Source organism: Larus michahellis, chromosome 4, assembly GCF_964199755.1.
Source record: "Larus michahellis chromosome 4, bLarMic1.1, whole genome shotgun sequence".
NCBI lineage: Eukaryota > Metazoa > Chordata > Aves > Charadriiformes > Laridae > Larus > Larus michahellis.
The window spans coordinates 40516515-40534568 of record NC_133899.1 but is presented as its reverse complement, the minus strand read 5'-3'; the positions used below and the strand labels follow the sequence as shown (position 1 = coordinate 40534568).

At 51.0% G+C, this 18054-nt stretch overlaps 3 protein-coding genes across 6 annotated transcripts; 1 reads left to right on the top strand and 2 right to left on the bottom strand.

Annotated features, from left to right (window-relative positions):
* Positions 1–2521: 2521 nt before the first annotated feature.
* On the bottom strand, positions 2522–11489 carry LOC141742287 (fibronectin type III domain-containing protein 11-like). Of its 2 annotated transcripts, XM_074584191.1 has the most exons (3): positions 11392–11419; positions 6046–6146; positions 2522–3472 (listed from the first exon to the last, which is right to left on the bottom strand). In XM_074584191.1, exons 1-3 carry the CDS (start codon positions 11417–11419, stop codon positions 2522–2524), a joined length of 1080 nt encoding a protein of 359 aa, XP_074440292.1. The 2 variants fall into 2 exon arrangements, 1 of the variants encoding a protein (XP_074440292.1); XR_012586658.1 differs by lacking the exons at positions 2522–3472; positions 6046–6146 and adding an exon at positions 7692–8378 and having other exon boundaries at positions 11392–11489.
* Positions 10770–15443, top strand: LOC141742286 (interferon regulatory factor 9-like). Of its 3 annotated transcripts, XM_074584190.1 has the most exons (9): positions 10770–10868; positions 11498–11679; positions 11838–12021; positions 12370–12470; positions 12564–12627; positions 12740–12814; positions 13138–13539; positions 14031–14146; positions 14314–15443. In XM_074584190.1, the coding sequence occupies exons 2-9, from the start codon at positions 11509–11511 to the stop codon at positions 14395–14397; spliced, it is 1197 nt and encodes a 398-aa protein (XP_074440291.1). In that variant the 5' UTR covers positions 10770–10868; positions 11498–11508; the 3' UTR covers positions 14398–15443. The 3 variants fall into 3 exon arrangements, with proteins under 3 accessions (XP_074440291.1, XP_074440290.1, XP_074440289.1); XM_074584188.1 differs by lacking the exon at positions 10770–10868 and having other exon boundaries at positions 10899–11679; XM_074584189.1 differs by lacking the exons at positions 10770–10868; positions 14031–14146 and having other exon boundaries at positions 10891–11679; positions 14314–14478.
* Positions 15444–16775: 1332 nt separating this feature from the next.
* NDUFB1 (NADH:ubiquinone oxidoreductase subunit B1) lies at positions 16776–18053 on the bottom strand. The gene is made up of 2 exons (XM_074584187.1): positions 17914–18053; positions 16776–17112 (listed from the first exon to the last, which is right to left on the bottom strand). Exons 1-2 carry the CDS (start codon positions 18051–18053, stop codon positions 17076–17078), a joined length of 177 nt encoding a protein of 58 aa, XP_074440288.1. The 3' UTR covers positions 16776–17075.
* Between the last annotated feature and the right edge of the window lies 1 nt (position 18054).

Genomic DNA, 18054 nt, shown 5'->3' with positions numbered 1-18054 from the left:
GTTTTTTTAAGTGAAGGAAGAAAGCAAAGAGAGAACTCTATCTAGCCAAAGCACTGTTCTCTAATCACGTAAATATCACAGAGCCAAAGCCAAGTTGATTTTATAAATTGATTTACTTATTCTTGGTACAAAGGAGGTTGTCCTCACCAGTACAAAGTTAACAAAAAGGGAGGACCACTCCTACCAGGAAATGCTGACATTTCCAAGCGTATTTTAAACTCTTCTGAGTTTTATTTGAAATCTCCTCCTGTAAGAGCCCCCCCTTTCCTACCCCATATTTTTTTTAAAGCTGCTTCTGATTTATTAACTTCTAACTCTATGAATTTGTTTCAGTGTTTTATGGCTTGCATTTTTAAGAGTGGTGATGGAAACTTGATAAATGTACCACAGCATATACGTGTATAATGTATGTGTGAACTGGAAGCTGTCATTCACTAGAGAAGGCTGCTTTTGCCCAGTAACGTATGGCTGATACAGATGTAGAGCAGTGAAGTGGTGCTCTCTGCCGAATCACGGAGCTGCTTTTTGAAGCGTGATGGTTTTGAGGGAAGGTGTCTTTTATCTCATTTCAATTCTGAATGTATGAAGTGCCAGTCTCAGCTCTCCCCAAGACCACACACTTGGCTGTCTCCAGATGTTCAGGTGGGATGGAGCCAAGATGCAATCAAGGTGGCTTTGCACCAAGTGCCTGCTGTGCTGGGACACAAGTCCTCCTTGACCTAAGTAAGGGGTCCCCATGACTTCACAACGCTATGGCAGGGATGAATGTTGTCCTGTGTTTGCAAGTGAAAATGCAGCATGGCTCTTTCTAGTGTGGAGGAATGTGCAGTAAGAAAGCATCATGTCTGGAAAAGTCCTTATTTAACGCTGTGTTTCTTCTCATGGCTCTGTGTTTAGACTTGACTCAAGAACCTCTGGAGAAATTTTGTTGTTCTCTTCCTTATTTTAAACGACCTTCCTGCACTTCTACTTCTGGCTTGCTCTGCCCTTCCTGAAGTGTAATAATGGGCACATGGCTGGCAACTCCACAAGGGACAAAAGCCCATAGGAAGTAACTCCTTCTGGTTCTAAAGATGCTTGATAAAGGCTGGTAAGATGTAAAATTCATTGCTCCTCTTTGATGTCATCCCTGATTCTGTGCCAGCCTGATTTTGCAAATATTACTGCAATTCCAAAATAAGCTTGTATGGGAATAATTTTGTGGACTACTGAAATACAATTGTGTGTTTCCAAGATGATGTTAAGAATTGCCAAAGATGGTGGAATTGTTGGGGTAAATGCTTGAGCATAGTGGCAGTATTATTCTAATAAAGTCATCTTGGTCCCTTTAGAACCAGTGGGTCTCATTTTCATGATCTAATGTAAGTGAAGAGTCTCTCCCCTGGTTTTTTTGATGGTTATTGCATTACATGTAACACGAATGAGGAGACTCACCCCAAGTGCGGTGGCTCAGCCCAATGCACTTGTGTGTGGTTTGACCATGTGTTTGTATAGACCAAGAGAGACCTCACAAAACATCTCTTTTCTCTCAGTGGGGAAAGTATGTTTACTGCTACTCCTTGGAGGGTAAAGCCTAGACTGAAATACTTTGCTTGGTCACCTCTGTGTTATAAGAAAATAGATGTATTTTTTTTCCTCTGAATGAAGAATGAATCTCAACATTTCTTTTTGATATTTAAGCCATAATTGTAAAAATTATTTGAATTTATTCAAATTATGAATTTTATTACTAAAAGGTCTGTCTATGTGATGGTTTGACTAGAATCTGCGTGGGGACAGCTATATTTGGACTGAACCAAGTGGTAAAAAAGAGAAAATGAGTATTAACTGCAGTACATGGCAGAAAAGATTGTTTTCTACATATTGGTCATGTCGACATATTACCCTTCCCTTTTTGTTGTGGGGGCTTATGGGGGTGGTCAGTTTGTTGTTGTTTTTTCAATCAGAGTGATCTTTTCATGCACTGTGGAGGGCTGAGCATGAAATCATGCTTAAGTACTTATAAGGCACAGGGTGTAGATGCTGAGAGGAACCAACGATGGGAGATAAATTAGGGTGAGTTATGCTAAGCGTTCAGGATGTGGTTCAGGTGTTCTGAAGGAAGGATGTAGGGAGAAAAATAACTTGGGGTAAAAACCCCAAACCAACATCACTGCAAGAAGCTGACACTGGGCGTCTTTTGGTGGATGGAAAGCACTGCATGATGGAGATGCTTCTATCTCCTGCACTTTGCATCCAAGGTGTCCTGCAAAACTGCCTACTTCTGGCTGCTCCCACCTGTGAGTTCTGGCAGTGGGAAGTGAGTGTTGAGTCCTGAATGCTGCCTAAGGATGTTGTTTTGTGTGAGGAATTTGGAATGGGTTACTGTTAACCTGGGAAGATTTGGGGAAGGCACTTGTAAAATTGTCGTTGAAAACAGAATGAGTTCAGTTTTACGCAAAATGTTTAAATATAAGGTTTCGTTTTTCTCTTTCATCTTTTTCAAATGGATAAAATGAGAAAAATGTTCTTGTGTGCCACCTTATCCTTCTAGTGTCCAAGTGCTGCTGTCCACGTCTTCAACAGCGTCAGTTTTTGTCTTCAACGTAATGCTGTCGTGCCAATCTCCAAAGACAAATGTGTGAGTGCGTGATCTTCTAATTGTGAATTCATATGATCTGCCAGGCTGCAGGTCCTGGACTATACACACGTTGGAGCTGACTGGCTGAAGCCTGCTGTATCCTGCTTCTGCCTGACTCCCATTTGTAAGTATTTTAATCTGCAGTTCACATTGTTCGACGCCTGACTCTGGATTTTCATCAAACCACTTGAGCTTGGCCCAGTCCTTGTGTGCAAATGATTCTTCACGATCAAAAATCAGTGGCATCTTTGTACTAAGAGAAAGCCTAATGATGGGGTTTATATATGTGAGTTCTGCACGTGTCACCAAACGATGCTTGACATAGACCTGTCCTGGCACTTGCAAGGGAATGAGAGTTTCCATAAACTCAGAGAGTTTGGACAGTCTCTGCATAATCCTGTCCCACCCAGAGAGGAAAGTTTTCATGTCACAGGTCTCTATGCAACAGTTCAGCTCCTCCCGACCTCGTTCCAGCTGTTCTAACAGCTCAGTTAAAAGCAACAGCTGGATTTCAGTCTGTTTTTTTCCCACTTGCTTCATCCTCTCCCATTGGATGGGATCTATTAGTTCCAAGATGTCAATGTGACGTACCTGCAGGTTATGTTCTCTCACAGTCATGTGTTTGGGCTCAATCTCCAAGTAAAAGCAACACTTCTTCAAAAGCTCAGCTTTCTTCCGTTGGTGGTGAAGGTGGTGGAGGCTCAGGTCAGAGTGCAGGAACTGCAGAACGAGGTTTCTCCTTTCCAAGTACTGCTCCCAGCTGGCACTGCCATCTTCTCTGCTGTGTGCAGTACTCTCCGAGCTGCTTTCAAATTCATTCCAATTCACAGCCATGATTCCAAAGCTCAGTTGCTTTGTAAGCAGCAATAATAACATTAAGAACCAAAGGAAAAGCACTTGTGAGGGAGTATAATCATGGCTGTGACTCTTCTCTCCTCTCTTAATTATAAAGCTTAGCTTATAAACGTATGGATGGGAAAGAACTGGTAGAATAGGTGTAGTTCCAGAGGAATTTTCCTTTATAGTTGTATGGTTTCTGATGTTTTCTATAGTCTTACATATTCCAACCAACTGGTCTCCTGCTACCTCTCCCCACCCACCCCCTTGAGAGGTTCTACCTCTGCTTAATAGATTCACTGTCAGGAATTAGTCTCTGGTACACTCTGCCAAAATTTCTCCCAATCTTATTATCTTCTGTTTCATTCCAATTAGATGCCTTTCTACTCCTGTAAGCCATTTCTTTCCATTCTTCTACATCTCTGTTTATTTTTCTCTCTTTGTAATCTGCCAGGCTGTTGAGGTTTGAGACCCATCTGAGCCAGTTCCTACAGCTACACAATCACACCACCCTCTGCCCCTCAGGTGACCTGCTATGCAGCAGCCAGAACCATGCAATACACTGAGTGCCACCTCACAACAGCTTTCAGGAGGATGCTAGTGGTTTTCCTTGCACCTCTACCTTCAACAGCGGATTAACAGTCATAACCTGACACCATCATTGCTTCAGCCCAATACATCACAGTATTTTTGTGACCCCAGTCAGACTGCAATGATATGATCTAGCAATGGGTAGCTTTCCTTATTATATGTAAATTTCTGGTTACAATTATTTCAGTTCTTGTAGTATCTAACCGGGATATTTTAATTCTTACATGTCTTGTCGAAGCTAGATGGTGATATCTAGTTGAAGAAGCAATTTTTCTTAGCCTCATTTTCCCTAAATACGTAACAGAACTAATAGCACTTCCTCGTAGGAATTTCAAGCGTTTGTAAACCTTTCAGATGTCTGGCCCCTAGCTGCATGACAATTTACCCTAACTCACTCATTTGCAGCAACCTTTTTTTCCAAGAGACCTGTCAACTTAAAAAACAAGCTGTGTTTCCCTTTCACTTTTCTCTTTCCACAGAAAGAAAACAACCCTAGGCCAAAGCAGTGCCAGCTCCTGGCATCCCCGTATGGAGTGCAACAGGGACAGCACGTGCCCCGGGTGACATTACCCAGCTTTCAGAGCAATGTGGCTCTCTAGAACAGCCTGTTTTCTCACAGAGATGAGATTGTGCTTGTTTTCCCTTTCTGTTTTTATATCCCTTTTTTTCTTGCCAGAAACGGCTGTTTTCCCAGTAGCGCTGCTATGTTTGCAGCCTGGGAGCCTGCAGTTGCCCAAGCCTGGGGCTGCGTGGCCCTTGGCTCTCCCAGGCCAGGGTTTGGAGGGGATGGAAGGGGACACCTAGGGGAGCTGAAACCACCCCAACGCCTTCCCCGTGGCTCAAACCCAGCCCCCTCATCCCAGGGAAGCCACCGCCTCATACTGCCCCAGGCTGGGGGACAAGCCCTGGCCCCCCCCAGCCTGCCTTACCTTGCCCCATTGAGCCCCAACCACCTTGCCAGGTCCTGGGGAGCTCCATCCAGTGGCCCTGGCCTGGCCATGGTGATGCATTGTGGCATGCGGGGCCAGTGCCGGGGGTCCCTGCCTGCTCTCACCACTGCCCAGACCCAGGGAGCCACAGGCAAATCACCCGGGGGCAAGACTCCAGCATCTTGGGTGGATGTGGATGCTGTCCCTATTCCCTGCTGTTGGTTTCCACCCCCAGCTGTGCCCCGGCTGAGCCCCCTGCACCCACTGATGTCTCCCCCCAGCCCCTGCTTTTCACTGTGATGCTTTTTGCTCTTGGCAGCAGTGGTTTGTGGGGACATACACCAATTGTCTACAGGGCTGTAGCCCTCAAAATCATTTGTACCTTCTCCTCCATAGATCTGCATAATCTGCTCCTCAGCTGCACCCTTCTGCCTTCACCCTCGGGTCCCTGAGGAAAGGTGGTACCTTGGGTCGCTGTGGATTCAGTGACACCAGGCCATCCCTGAAGCGAGATGGCTGTGTGCATTAGGAGAGGAGCACAGCCACCCTCTCCTCTGCCTGCTTAATTAGTGTTGTCTGTTTCTATACCGACAGCGGTGGCTCAGATCAGAATGACTGTCTCCTGTAGTCACAATGTGATGCATCTCCTGGCACTGGGCATGGAGTTGGTGTGATCCTGGGCTGGGCGTTCTGCACTTCAAGGTGTGTGAAGGCTCCGTCCCCCACCCCAGGGCTGTGCGCAGGCCGTTTCCCATCATATCGGAGGGCAGAGAAGAGGGGATTAGAGGGGCGAAGGGCTCCGTGCTTCCCCCTTAACAGGCATATTTTGTTTCGCTCACATCTCGTGCCCTTGCTGTTGCGATGGGAGTGCTAAGCAGAAGAAAGGACCACGTGCTGAGGACCACAGGGTTTGTGATCTTTGGGGCATCCAAAATATGATTTCCAAAGCCTTGCTTCCCTATGCGAGATGTTCACATTGCTCCTCCAGCATGTTTTGCCTCTGCTCTACAAAGCCAGGCAGCAGCCTCAGCGTTTTATGAGCCTGAGCTCCAAGGCCAAGGAGCCTACCTGAGCTGCTTCACCATAGGCTGGTTTAAGAGCCCTCTTCTCTCTGCAGAGCCCAGATCTCAGCAGTGAACCGCAGGGACACAGCCTCGAGCCACCGGTCTCTGCAGAGAGAGATGAAGTAGTTAAGGCAGGACAGCTAGAAAATGGTAAATGCAAGCTCATTGCAAGGTGCAGAGAGTGCAGCATTGCGCAGAAAAGTTGGCTCCATCCTGAGAAGCCTTAAGGTCGTGCTGGTGGCACTCTGCAGGGAGTCCATGGTAAAGCGCTATGCCAGCACGGCGCTGCCCTGTTTCTTCCACTGCAGGCTCAGTGAAACGCTAAAGAAATGTTTGTTTTTAAAGGAAACACCAAGATCAGCCCTGACCCTCTGATCTCTGGTGACATCTCCTTTCCCTGCGGAGCTGGGGCTAGGCCAGGCCACAGGTGACAGGGCTTGACTCCCCCCAGGGTGGAGAACGGAGCTGCTGCCAGGAGGGCAGCGCAGCCACACCGGGCAGGGCACAGGCCAGGCATTCCCCCCCTGGGGGCTGCCCCAGGGCCAGCACAGGGATGGGAGAAGGCTTGAAGACAAGAGCACAGAGCATCTCTTAGGAAGGTCCAGGCAGCATCACCCCACTGTGCCAGTAGGGTCCATGGAGGAGCTGGGACCATCCTCTGGGTCTCCCTGGAAGGAAAATGCATCTGCGGCAGATGCACCAGAAGGAAACGCTTGTGCGTGTCCCACCATCCTGTAAGAGACAGCTTGTCAATTCCCTGAAAGAAACGGTGAGAGCTCGAAGGTCTCAAAACACTCACAAGGAGATAAGTAATGCAGGCCTGGTGTTCAAAGAACTGATAAGGCTCACAAGCACCTGAAAAGCAGTGGGAAGATTGCCTTGTGAAGACAAGACGGTTTGTCGGTTGTGTGATGAGCTTGTTAGTTCTCTGTCCAAGGCCATAGTGTCCGAAGTGACCTTTGCCTCATTCTCTGTGAAATGCATATGAAAGTGCACACCCTGCATATGCTAACGAAGATTATAGACATCATGCTAAACATGTATGACTATAGCTCTCATCTCCCCACACAAATCACGCTACATGTCACCTGGGTGGGGGAGTCACCTGGGGGGGGAGAAACCTGAGACAAGGCTGCCCCATAATGAGGTGGGCGGGCTGTGCTAATTTGGCAAACATAAAAGGGAGGAAGATGAGTACAATGGGGGATTTTTGTAAAGAGGGGAATACACAGAGGAGCACTCCTACAAGACAACCCCCCCATGATTGACTGGCTCAATGCTGGAACTGGGATTGGTGATCTCGTTATCTTTTTCTCTGTTTTTTCCTTTCTCTAGCCCTCTGTTTCTATTTCCCCTTACAGTTGTTAAGTAATGGTTAGAGTGGTTAAATAATGCCAGGTGTACCTTACTGCTTACCATAATTTGTTGTATACCTGTTGCTAAATAACATAATGTGTACCTTACCACTAACCATATAGGTATTATACCTAACCAATCATCATGGACCTAGTTAAGACCTACGCTAATCATTTTGGGAAATTAATGTATGTTTGTATATGGACCTTGAGATTTGTCTCACTTCAGTCCACGCTGTTGGGGACTTATGAATCTGAGTCACTTACCCCTCCCTTCTTTTTCCTGTGAGTGGGGGGTGACACATCCAAGTGAAGAGGACAGCGGGAATGTGGCATAGGTGTCTGTGGCACAGGTGTCCGGGCTGGGGGGGAATGCCAGGAATGCTGGTGCCAGTTAGCCCAGCCTGTCCCACACAAGACTTGGCCTGGATTTGGGGAGAGCAGGCAGGTTTCATGAGTCTTGTGGAATCAAGTCTCCAAAAGGTCAAGAGTCTAGCTGCAAAATCGTTTTAATAACCCAAAACATCGGGAAGTACCTGCCTTGCCTGTGCCGGCACATCCCAGCTAGGGCCAGCCCATGGCCAAGCCTGGCATTTTCCCTGGCTGGGACAGGCAGAGTGTGGCCAGACACCGTTATCCCAGGTGGGACAATCAGCTTGGATACTGCAGCACAGCCCTGGTGAGGGGGTCCCCATCCCAACGCTGTGGGGCTTTGCTGACGGACAGAGACCCTCTGCTGGCTACCACTGGACTTGGCAACAAACACCATTGGCCATGGTCAAGCCAGAAGGCCCCCAAACCCAAATTCTTGGAGAGTTGGGCATTGTCCTCTTGTCTCCTGGGCACGTTTTCTTCAGGTTGGTGATTTCTTAGGCCCACCATGCCTCTAGATAATGGGCTCTTCATTTTTCCCAGCTTCATCATTGAAATGCTCTCTCTGCCTCGGCTTTCAGCACCTTCTCCAGGGGTCAAATCATGGTGCCTGGAGAAACAGCGATGATCTTATTTTAGCCTTGTTCTGGCAGCTTCTTCTTGGCTCCAAGTCCATCCTGTCGTTTCCTAGGAGCCATGGACAATGCCCACGGACAGGTTAAAAACAGGTGCTTTATAAAATTGTGTGAGACTTCAATACACAGGTGTTCATCTTTGATGACAAAAGTTCATGTTTAAAGAGAGAATGAAAACATCAATTAGGAAAAACTGAAAGTGACAGGTATGTTCTATGTACCTGTTGGAGCACTTCTGTTTTGTATAGAACAAGGGATGCTTTATGCCACACCAAAAAAGCCCCACACATTAAGAATGAGGGTGATTTGATCACCTAGCCTGAACTAGATGGTTCATTAAGCTGCACACCTTGGTGGATGGGACATCTGTGTTCTTGTTAGTGAAGCAATGGTTCCAGTATTTTATTTGAAAACCAATTTAATTTAAACCTCCGTGTGTAGTCCTGAGCTACTTTAATAAATGGGGAATGCCACGTAAATCCTCGTAGAGCTAGTTCTTACTGACAGTAAGTACTTCACCAGTTGAAGACTTTCTGAAGCAACCAAACAATTGCAGTTACCTGTTATCAAATGTAACATGGTTTATTGTCAGGAGTAATGGCGGCAATCACCCAACCAATTTCAAGTGAGAAATTTCAAGAGGCCCAGTCTTGGCTGCTCTCCAGTATTTAGAGCGCAAAACATAAGCCGAGCTACAAAGAGAAAATCTATATTTAGCTGTAATGTTTATTCTTCTGTGTTTTCAAGAATTATCACATTACGAAGGTTTTTGTGGTTCTTCAGAAAGTCGTGTACTTCTGATGACTATGTAAGCAATGTACAGGTCTACAATATGCTGCTTTTTTGTTTTTTTTTTAAACTTAGTTTATGAAGAATAAAACTATTCCATCACAAAGCAGCTTGCATCCATGATTCCATCTTCTGAAAAATTTATCTGCTGCTTTGGGAAGAAGACTCTCTTTATAAAATGTTCAGCTGTAAAGAATTCATAGCACAGACCTATGGAATGAATTTCTCTGAGGCCTCCCATGAATACCTCAGTGCTAGTTTGATTCATCTACTAAAGCGACAATTCACATGGAATGAATTTAACTTTCAATACATGAAAACACCTTTAGGAAATACAGCAAAACAGACAGTTTAGTGATGAGGTCTGCAGTGTTGTTTTTTGACCACAAGCCTGGTTCCTGCCCCTGCCTGCTCAGGAACTGTGCCACAAGTGACTTCACAAGCCCTTGCAAAAGCCAAGTTCCCACACCTGTGCTATCACCTTGTCAGCTACCTGTGACATCACAGGCACAAAGCCAGGCACACGGGCCGGCCCTATCAGGGACAAAGCCAGCAGTGACATAAACACCTGCACAATCCAGGTTCCTGCGCCTGCCACATGGGCTACAGAGCCACCAGTGACATTAAAACAGCAGCATAAGCCTGACTCCTGCACCTGCCATATTAATTACACCACCAGGTGTGACATCATACAGAACTACATGATCAGGTTCCATCAATACTCAATTAAAAATCCTACCACCTGTAACATCACAAGCACCTGCCCAAGCCAGTTTCCCATACCTGCCCTATCAGGTACTAGGATGGCAATGATATAAATGCCTGCACAAGCCAGGTTCCTGCACCTGCCCAATCAGGAACTGTTCTACAAGTGACATCAGAAGCACCTGCACAAGCCAGGTTCCTGCACCTGACCTGTCTGCAATGTCCCCTTACCAGCCTAAAAACACAGCTTTCAGCACTGGAGGCAAAGCTTTGGACTCTAAAAATGAGGGATTTGGAACCTAATGAGCCGTTTGGACCGTAAAACCGAGGATTTGGACACACAAGATACAGCTTAGAGCCTAAAAACAACTGTCTGGATCCCAAAAATGCCCCTTTGGAGCCTGAAAATGAGGCTTTGGAAACTAAAGACATGGCTTTGGACTCTAAAAAAGAGACTTTGCAAACTGAAACAGAGCCTTAGGACCATAAAAATGAGGCTCTGATCTCTAGAAGTGAGGCTTTGGGCCATAAATACGTGGGTTTAGGCCCTAAAAATGAGTCTTTGGGCCTTAAAATGAGCATTTGGTCCATAAAATCAGGAGCTGGATCCTGCAAATTCTGCTTTGGAGCCTGCAAATGAGGCTTTGGAACCCAAAACTAAAACTTTGCAAAGTAAAAATGAGTTAACGGCCGGGCTGACCTCCCCGCCGGCAAGGGGCACGACACCGAGTAACTGCTGCGGCTGATCGCCCAGCCCCGCCGGGACGCGGCGCTCCTCCACGCGCCGGCCGAGCTGGGGACGCGCCCCCCACGGCTGCGGGGGCGGACCAATAAGGGCGGAGCGGCCCCACCCCCCCGTTCTGCGTCCTAGGGGCGCACGAAGGAAGGGCGGGGCTTAAGGAAGCCGTGTCGGTGCCAGGCGGCGTCACGTGATTTCGCGGAAGCGGCGCCGCGCAGATAACCGACGGGAGGTAGGTGGCCCCGTCCCTGCGGGTCCCCGTGTCCCCATGGTCCCCGTCCCCATAGACCTGGTGCTCATGTCCCCACGGTCCTGCGGTCCCTGTCCCCACAGTCCCGGTGTCCCCATCGTCCTGATGTTTATGTCCCCACATCCCCATGGTCTTGGTGTCCCCATGGTCTTGGTGTCCCCATGTCCCTACATCCCCATGGTCCTGGTGTCCCCATATCCCCATGGTCTCGGGGTCCATGTCACCATAGACTGGGTGTACTTCTCTGTAAGTCCCCACAGTCCTGGTGTCTATGTCCCTACAATCCCCATGTCCTCACAGATCTGGTGTCCATGTCACCATGTCCTCACAGGGTGTGCTCATGTGTCCCCATCCCTGTGTCCCTATGGTCCTGCTCCCTGTGGTCCTGGTGTCCTCATGTTCCCATGTCCCTTGTCCCCAAGTCCCCCCAGACCTGGCATCCAGCGCCCATGTTCCCATGGCCCTGGAGTCCCCATGGTCCCAATGTCACCACGTCATCACAGACCTGCTGTCCCTGAGGTCCTGGTGGCCATGGTCCATGCCCCCAAGTCCCCACAGACCTGGCACCCCCATGATCTCGATGCTGATGTCCCCTTGTCCCCTGTTTACAGTGTCCCCCAGGATGGCAGGGCACAGCGGGCGGCGGCTGCGTCCCTGGCTGGTGGCGCAGGTGCAGAGTGGCCACTTCCCCGGGCTGGTGTGGGACGACGCTGGTCACACAGCCATCCGCATACCCTGGCAGCATGCGGGCAAGGGCGGGGCCAGGGGCGGGGCCTGCATTGCCCTCTGCCAGGTGACACAGGCGGGGCCTGGGGTGGGCAGGGCAGGGCTCGGGGTGGGCGGGGTTGAGACCCCACCCTCTCACCTCTGTCCCTGTGATCTGCCTTCACATGTTGCCGTCCTGCATTGTCATGTACATCGTCATCACATGTCCCCCTGTGGGTGTGGCAGGCATGGGCGGAGTTCAAGGGGCGGCTCCGCCCTGGAGTGCGTCCAGACCCCGCCAGCTGTAAGACCCGGCTGCGTTGTGCCCTCAACAAGAGCTCTGAGTTACAGGAGGTGCCGGAGCGCTCCCGCCTGGAGGGGCCCCGGCCGTACAAGGTCTATCAGCTCCTGACGCTGCCCCAAAAGCCAGGTGCGGGGGGACATACCGGAGACGGACCACGGGGGCACCCAAATGTCAGGGGAACTAATGGGGAGGGAACACTGGGTGTGTGGGGGCACATGGGTGTGAGGCACCCATTATCTAGGGGGCACCAGGTGTGGGAGAGGGGGACCTGGGTTTTAGTGGGGACACAAATGTGGGGGTCACTGGGTTTGGGAGTGGACCCACATCTGAGCAGGGGATGTGGGACCCATAGCTGGAGGGCACTGGGTGGGGGAGGACTGGGGTTGGGGGTAGGTGGGGGAGGGAACTCACATCTGGGGAGCAGCGGACATGGGGAGGGGATGGGAAGGGGACCCAGGTGTCTGGACCCAACAGGCAGGCAGCCCCTGAAGCATGGCGGCTGGCAGCCCCAGAAGGAGGCAGGATTGAGCCCCACGGAGGGGAGCAATGGAGATGCCCAGCCCTACAGCACCACGGTAAGTGGGGGGTAGGGGGTGGTGCTATGGGATGCATGTGGTGCAGTTATGAGGGGTGTTGAGCAGCCTGCCAACAGCTGCCCCCATCCCCAGGTGTCGACCACCAGCCCCAATGAGGTGTCAGCTAAGGAGCCCAATGGGGACACCGAGGATGCCTGTGAGAAATGGGGTGACTTGAGGGGTGGGGGAGGGCAACAGGGGGGTGGTTAGGGGGCTGTGGAGCAGTAGAGCTGATGATGGGGTCACCCCATCTGACCCTGCACCCCCAGCCGAAGCACCGCCCCCAGACCCTCTGAGACTGGCCATCGTGGTGGACAGCACTGAGCCCCTCCCACCGACACAGGGTAAGCCCCGCCCCCGGGTACTAAGCCCCACCCTCACCCAATCACCAGCCGGGCCCCAAGAGCTGACCCTGCCCCCATGCCGGCCCCGCCCCAGCACTGACTCCACCCCCAGCGCTGACCACGCCCCCTACCCTGACACCCACACACTCCCACCCCGGCTCCGCCCCCAGCCCTGCCCCCTCATGTCACCCCCGGCTCGACACTAGCTCCGCCCCCTCCCAGGCCACACCCCCTCCCCACCGCCCACCACCACCAAGGTGGGGGCAGGTCCCCTGCTTGGGGGGGGTGTCTGCGTGTCCCCACCTCGACCCCTCCCTCCACAGGCGAGTCGTGCCTGGGCTTGCGGCTGTGGCTGGGGGGGGAGCTGTCCTGGCAGGGCTGGCTGCCCCCCGGTGACTACCTGCTAGGCCCCCCCGCGCCCCCGGGGGCCACCCCCCGCCCCGGGATGCTGCCCCGCCTGCTGCTGCTGCCCGCCCCAGAGACGCTGCCCTCCGAAGCTGCGGGGCCAGGGGCCAGCGGGGACCCCCCTGCCGTGGGGGAGCTGCTGGCAGGGCTTCGGCCAGGACTGCTGGTGGCCAGCGCCCGGCGAGGGCTCTTCCTGCGGCGACGGCCCGGGAAGCTGGGGGTGCACTGCCGTGCCCCACACGCCAGCCCCACAGCAGAGGGAGGTCCCCTACAGGACGGGGAGCTGGTGCAGGCCTTCGACGCCCAGCGCTTCCGGGAGGGTGAGTAACCACAGACCTATAAGTCTAGAGCTGCCCCACAGGTACCCCATAAGTACCCTGCAACTGCTTCATAGCAGTCCTGTACCTGCTCCGTAAGTGGCCCCTAACTGCCCCATACTAGCCCCATAACTGCTCCATAGCAGTTCTGTACCTGCCCCATAACTGACCCATAAGTACCACATAGGTTCCCTATAACTGCTCTGTAAATGCTGTATCACTGACCCATAGCTGCCCCATAAGTGCCCCATAGCAGCCCCATAACTTCCCCATAAGTACCACCACAAGAACTGCCCCACACTGACCTACACCTGCCCCATAGATATCCCATAACCACCCTATGGGTTGCCCTACAGCAGCCCTGTACCTGCCCCTTAGATGCACCATACATAACCTTACAGCAGCCCTGTACATGACCCATAGGTACCCCCTAACTGCCCCATAGGCTCTGCCCCACATGCCCCTCTGACGCCCTCCCTCCTTCCCATCCACAGAGGTGGGGCGATACCGCGCTGGGCTGGGCCCCCGCCCTGAACACTGGGTGACGCTGGCTGTGGGGCAGGAGCTGGGCCCCCATGATGGCCCCCACAACCGCACCCTTGTCCTGCAGGTGAGGGGCAGCTGTAGGACAGGTGGGGAATGTGGGTTATATGTGGGGCAGGAAGGGGGAGATGTGCAGCATATGTGGGGAAGACTGTGGGGCAGGATTGGGGAAGGATGTGGGGGGAGCACAGATGTGGTTCAGCCCCTCACCGCCCCACTCTTTCCCCTCTGCAGCTCGAACAAGCCTTTGCCCAGGAACTTCTCAACGGCACCCCAGCTGCCTTGGGACACCCCTGTCACCTCCTCATGCAAGCCTGAGCCTCCCATGCAGTACCCATGGACCTCACCTGTGTCCATGGGGCTGCACGTCCAGCATTAAATAAAGCTGCGTCCCAGTCACGGTCGGTGTGTGGAGAGCCGCTACCTTCGCCCCAGCCACCACCTTCCCGCCGCGCCGCCACGCTGAGGTGAAAGGGCGTGAAAGCGGCGGCGCCCGCTGATTAGCCAGCAGCGCAAGGCGGGAACGCTTCCTATTGGCTCAGTCCCGCGCGGCTGTTCCCGGCGGGGAAGAGGAAGGCGCTGATTGGTCGCCGGTTTCCCTCCGGGGTTGCCCCTCCCCTCGCCCAGGTTTGCCAACGGCAGCGAGGCGGGAGTTGGCCAGCGGCGCTGAGGCGAGCGGCTCGCCTATTGGCCGGAGGGTGGCTGGGGGGCGGGACGAGCGACGTTATAAAGGACGAGGCGCGAAGCGTGTGGGATTAGTCAGGCAGCTGGGGACGGCGTTTCAGGCTCTGGCGTCCTGCGCTCCCCTCAGCCCCAGTGCTAATAGGGCTGGGCTTCGTTAGCTGACTAATAACCCCTTGAGACGCCTCAGTGACTATCCGAGAGCTAGTGGAGAGAAACGGCGGTTTAAATTAAGTAACGAGGGGCAGGGGTTTGAGAGGTATGATGTTGAATTCAGCTTTTAAGATTTAACTTACATAAAGCAACATTTAAAGTCTGGGGTTACCACTTTTGGGGGTGGGTGGGGCTGATTTGCGACAAAAAGCTTTTTTAATCTAGGTATTCAAATTATACATTAAATATCTTCATACTTAAAGTGGGGTGGTGCTGGATTTGGGGCCATTTACCAGGATTTTGGGGCCAAAATCACCTTTTTATGTTACCCGGTTATAATTTTAAATTGCTATATTTAAACTCTGTGGATATTGGTTTTGGGATCTTTTGTGGTTTTTGCGGGGCTTTGGGCAGGTTTAGGGCACAGAATTGTTTTTTTAAAACCTCGCTTAAATTTAGTTGGATTTAATTAAATGAAATTCGTTAAATTTAATAAAAACAATAAATAAAACGCATTAATTAAATTTAAATGTAATTAAATGTAGGTTTACTAAATGCTAATTTACTCGAATACAAATTTATTTAAATATAAATTTATTATTTAAAGTCATTTAAATACAAAACTTTTTAAACTTTACCTAAGTATACGTTAAACCGTTTTGGGGTCGCCGCCGTTAACCCAATACGGGTTTTTTCACCCCATTTGGGAGCCGCCCGGGGCTCCCCGTTTTTTAGGGGATTAATCAGCCCGATCCGGGCTCTGTCCGACCCCGCCCCATTTTTGGAGTGAATCCGGGGGATTTTGGGTCCATCGCCATGTTCTACTGCCCCGAGGTGCTGCAGCATCGCATCTGGTACGGCGGCGGGGAGGTGGCGTGGGGGATTTTGGGGGGATTTTGGGGGGATTTTGGGGGGATTTGGGGGTTAATGGGCCCTACGGGCGCTGCTGTGGCGCCGCTGCCCCGTGTCGGTCTCCCCCTGCGCGGCGTCGTGATTGGCTGAGGGAGCTGGTAGGCCCCGCCCCGCCGTTGGGCTCCGCCCCCCGCTGCTCTCTGCAGCTGGGGCTGGCGCGGGCCTGCGGGGTACAGGAGAGGAACGGGGAGAATGGTGTGGGTATGGCGGGCTATGGAGTGCTGGGGGGGTTTGTGGGGGTCTGGGCGCTGATGTGGGTCCCCAAGGGGTTTTTTGGGGTGTGTTTTTTTTTCCCCCCCGAGAGGAGGCAGCGCAGATCTTGAGGCGGCTGCAGTGGGCATGGCGCTGCCTCCCCAACATCGACCTCATCTGCCTCCGGCGGTGAGTGAGCCCACGGCACCACATAGCCCCCCCCATGCTGCCCCGTGGCACCCCAAATTACCCCATGGCACCCTAGCACTGCCCCACAGTGGTCCATAACCCCCCCAACACTGCCTCACAGCACCTGATAGACCCCCAACATTGCCCCACGGTCCCCCAAACTGCCCCACAGATCCCAACGGTGCCTTATATCCCCCTGAAATTGCCCCACAGCACCCCTATAGACCCACCATACTGCCCAACCACGTAACTGCACAGCAGCACCCCGTAGCCCCCTGAAAGCACCCCACAGTGCCCCATAGCTCCCCCAGACTACCCCACAGCCCCATAGCTGTCTCCCCAAAGCATGCCCTGGCCCAGGGACAGACAGGACATTGCAATGGGGGCTCTGCCTGGCCGTGGGGCACTGGCACCCAGTGACACCCTGGGACACTTGTTCAGATTCAGTTACAACCCAAATTGCTGTCAGACAGGTTCTGTGTCTATGTGATGTGTTCCTTTGAAGGCTAGTTCATCAATTAGCTATAAATACATGAATTCCACACCCTACAGATCAAGAACAACATCAATGATTTTTGCATAGTTTTTCTTTATTACACAGCTGTTTCTCCCCCCCTCCAGAGCATGACATCTGGGGACAGGAGGTTCTCAACGCTTGTGGACTAATGTAATTCCTGGACGCCTATTAGTCATGTAATTACATCTTCTGAAAAGTAAGATTGGAAATTAAGCCAGCCCTGATGGATTGCAGGTGTCCTTTTCTGTAGCTTTACGTATTCTCTCAAGATAAACCCCATAATCCCATTCTTCCAACATGTGAGATAAGACGATGAATCAAACGAAAATACTTTCCATCTCATCAGCAGCCTTTATTTCCATGTAACTTCTTCACCAGGCTTAAGCTCTCTGTGTGGAAATGAAAAAAATGGAGGAAAGATTAAAATTAGGATAATCTTTTTAGAATAATTACTAATAAATGCAATTAATTACTCTAGAGTACCTTAGAGTTATGCATAAATTTAACTTTCCTTGCAATCGTTGTCAGCTAAAAATCTTTCAGTCTTTCTTTTTTTTTCCAAGCTTCAATGGATTGAGTCGTCTGAACAAGCTACTACTAGTTAGTCGTGCTGTGCAGCATGATTTTTTTTCCTGCTGTTTCGTTAGCCCCATGGTCTAATAAAGAATTAGACCTGACACAGATGAGGTAATGCATTATGTCATCTAAACTCTCCCCGAGAAGTCCCCCCAAATGTGTAATTGCAGCTCCAGTGAAGATAAGAGCAGCTGCCAACATAAATGTTAATTTTCAAAAACTTGGTTATTATTTTTAAATGACACAAATTTATAAAAGTATTTAGTTAAAAAGTGCTTTGATAATTTTAAAAGTTTGCTATAAGCCACTGAAAAGTTGAAAATTAAAATTCAAGCCTTGTGTTTCCTGCTGAAGTTTTAGAGATGAAAGGATGTTTTCCCGCGTTGCAGGATGCAGAACGAGCTTGCAGAGGCAGCTTCCGAAGCCCCAGCTGTCAGGGGACATTGGTGACCTCAACCCTTCAGCAACACTGGCTGGAAGTCTTTTGGGCTGTTTTCCCTTTAATATTTTGACAGCATCAACAATTTTTTATTTTTCATACTTAAGACTCAAAAAGAGCAGAGAAGCACTTTGCAAAACAATGGGGTATCCCCTAGAGGCAGGGTGAAGCTGACCTCCGGTACAGCTGGCTCTTGTTCCTGAAGGCAGACAGCTTCTCATCGTTCATCCTGTCCAAGTAGCATCCAATCACGAATCCCAAGGGAACGAGGATGTGGACCCAGTGGTCCCGCACAGCTTGGGCGAAGTTCACCATG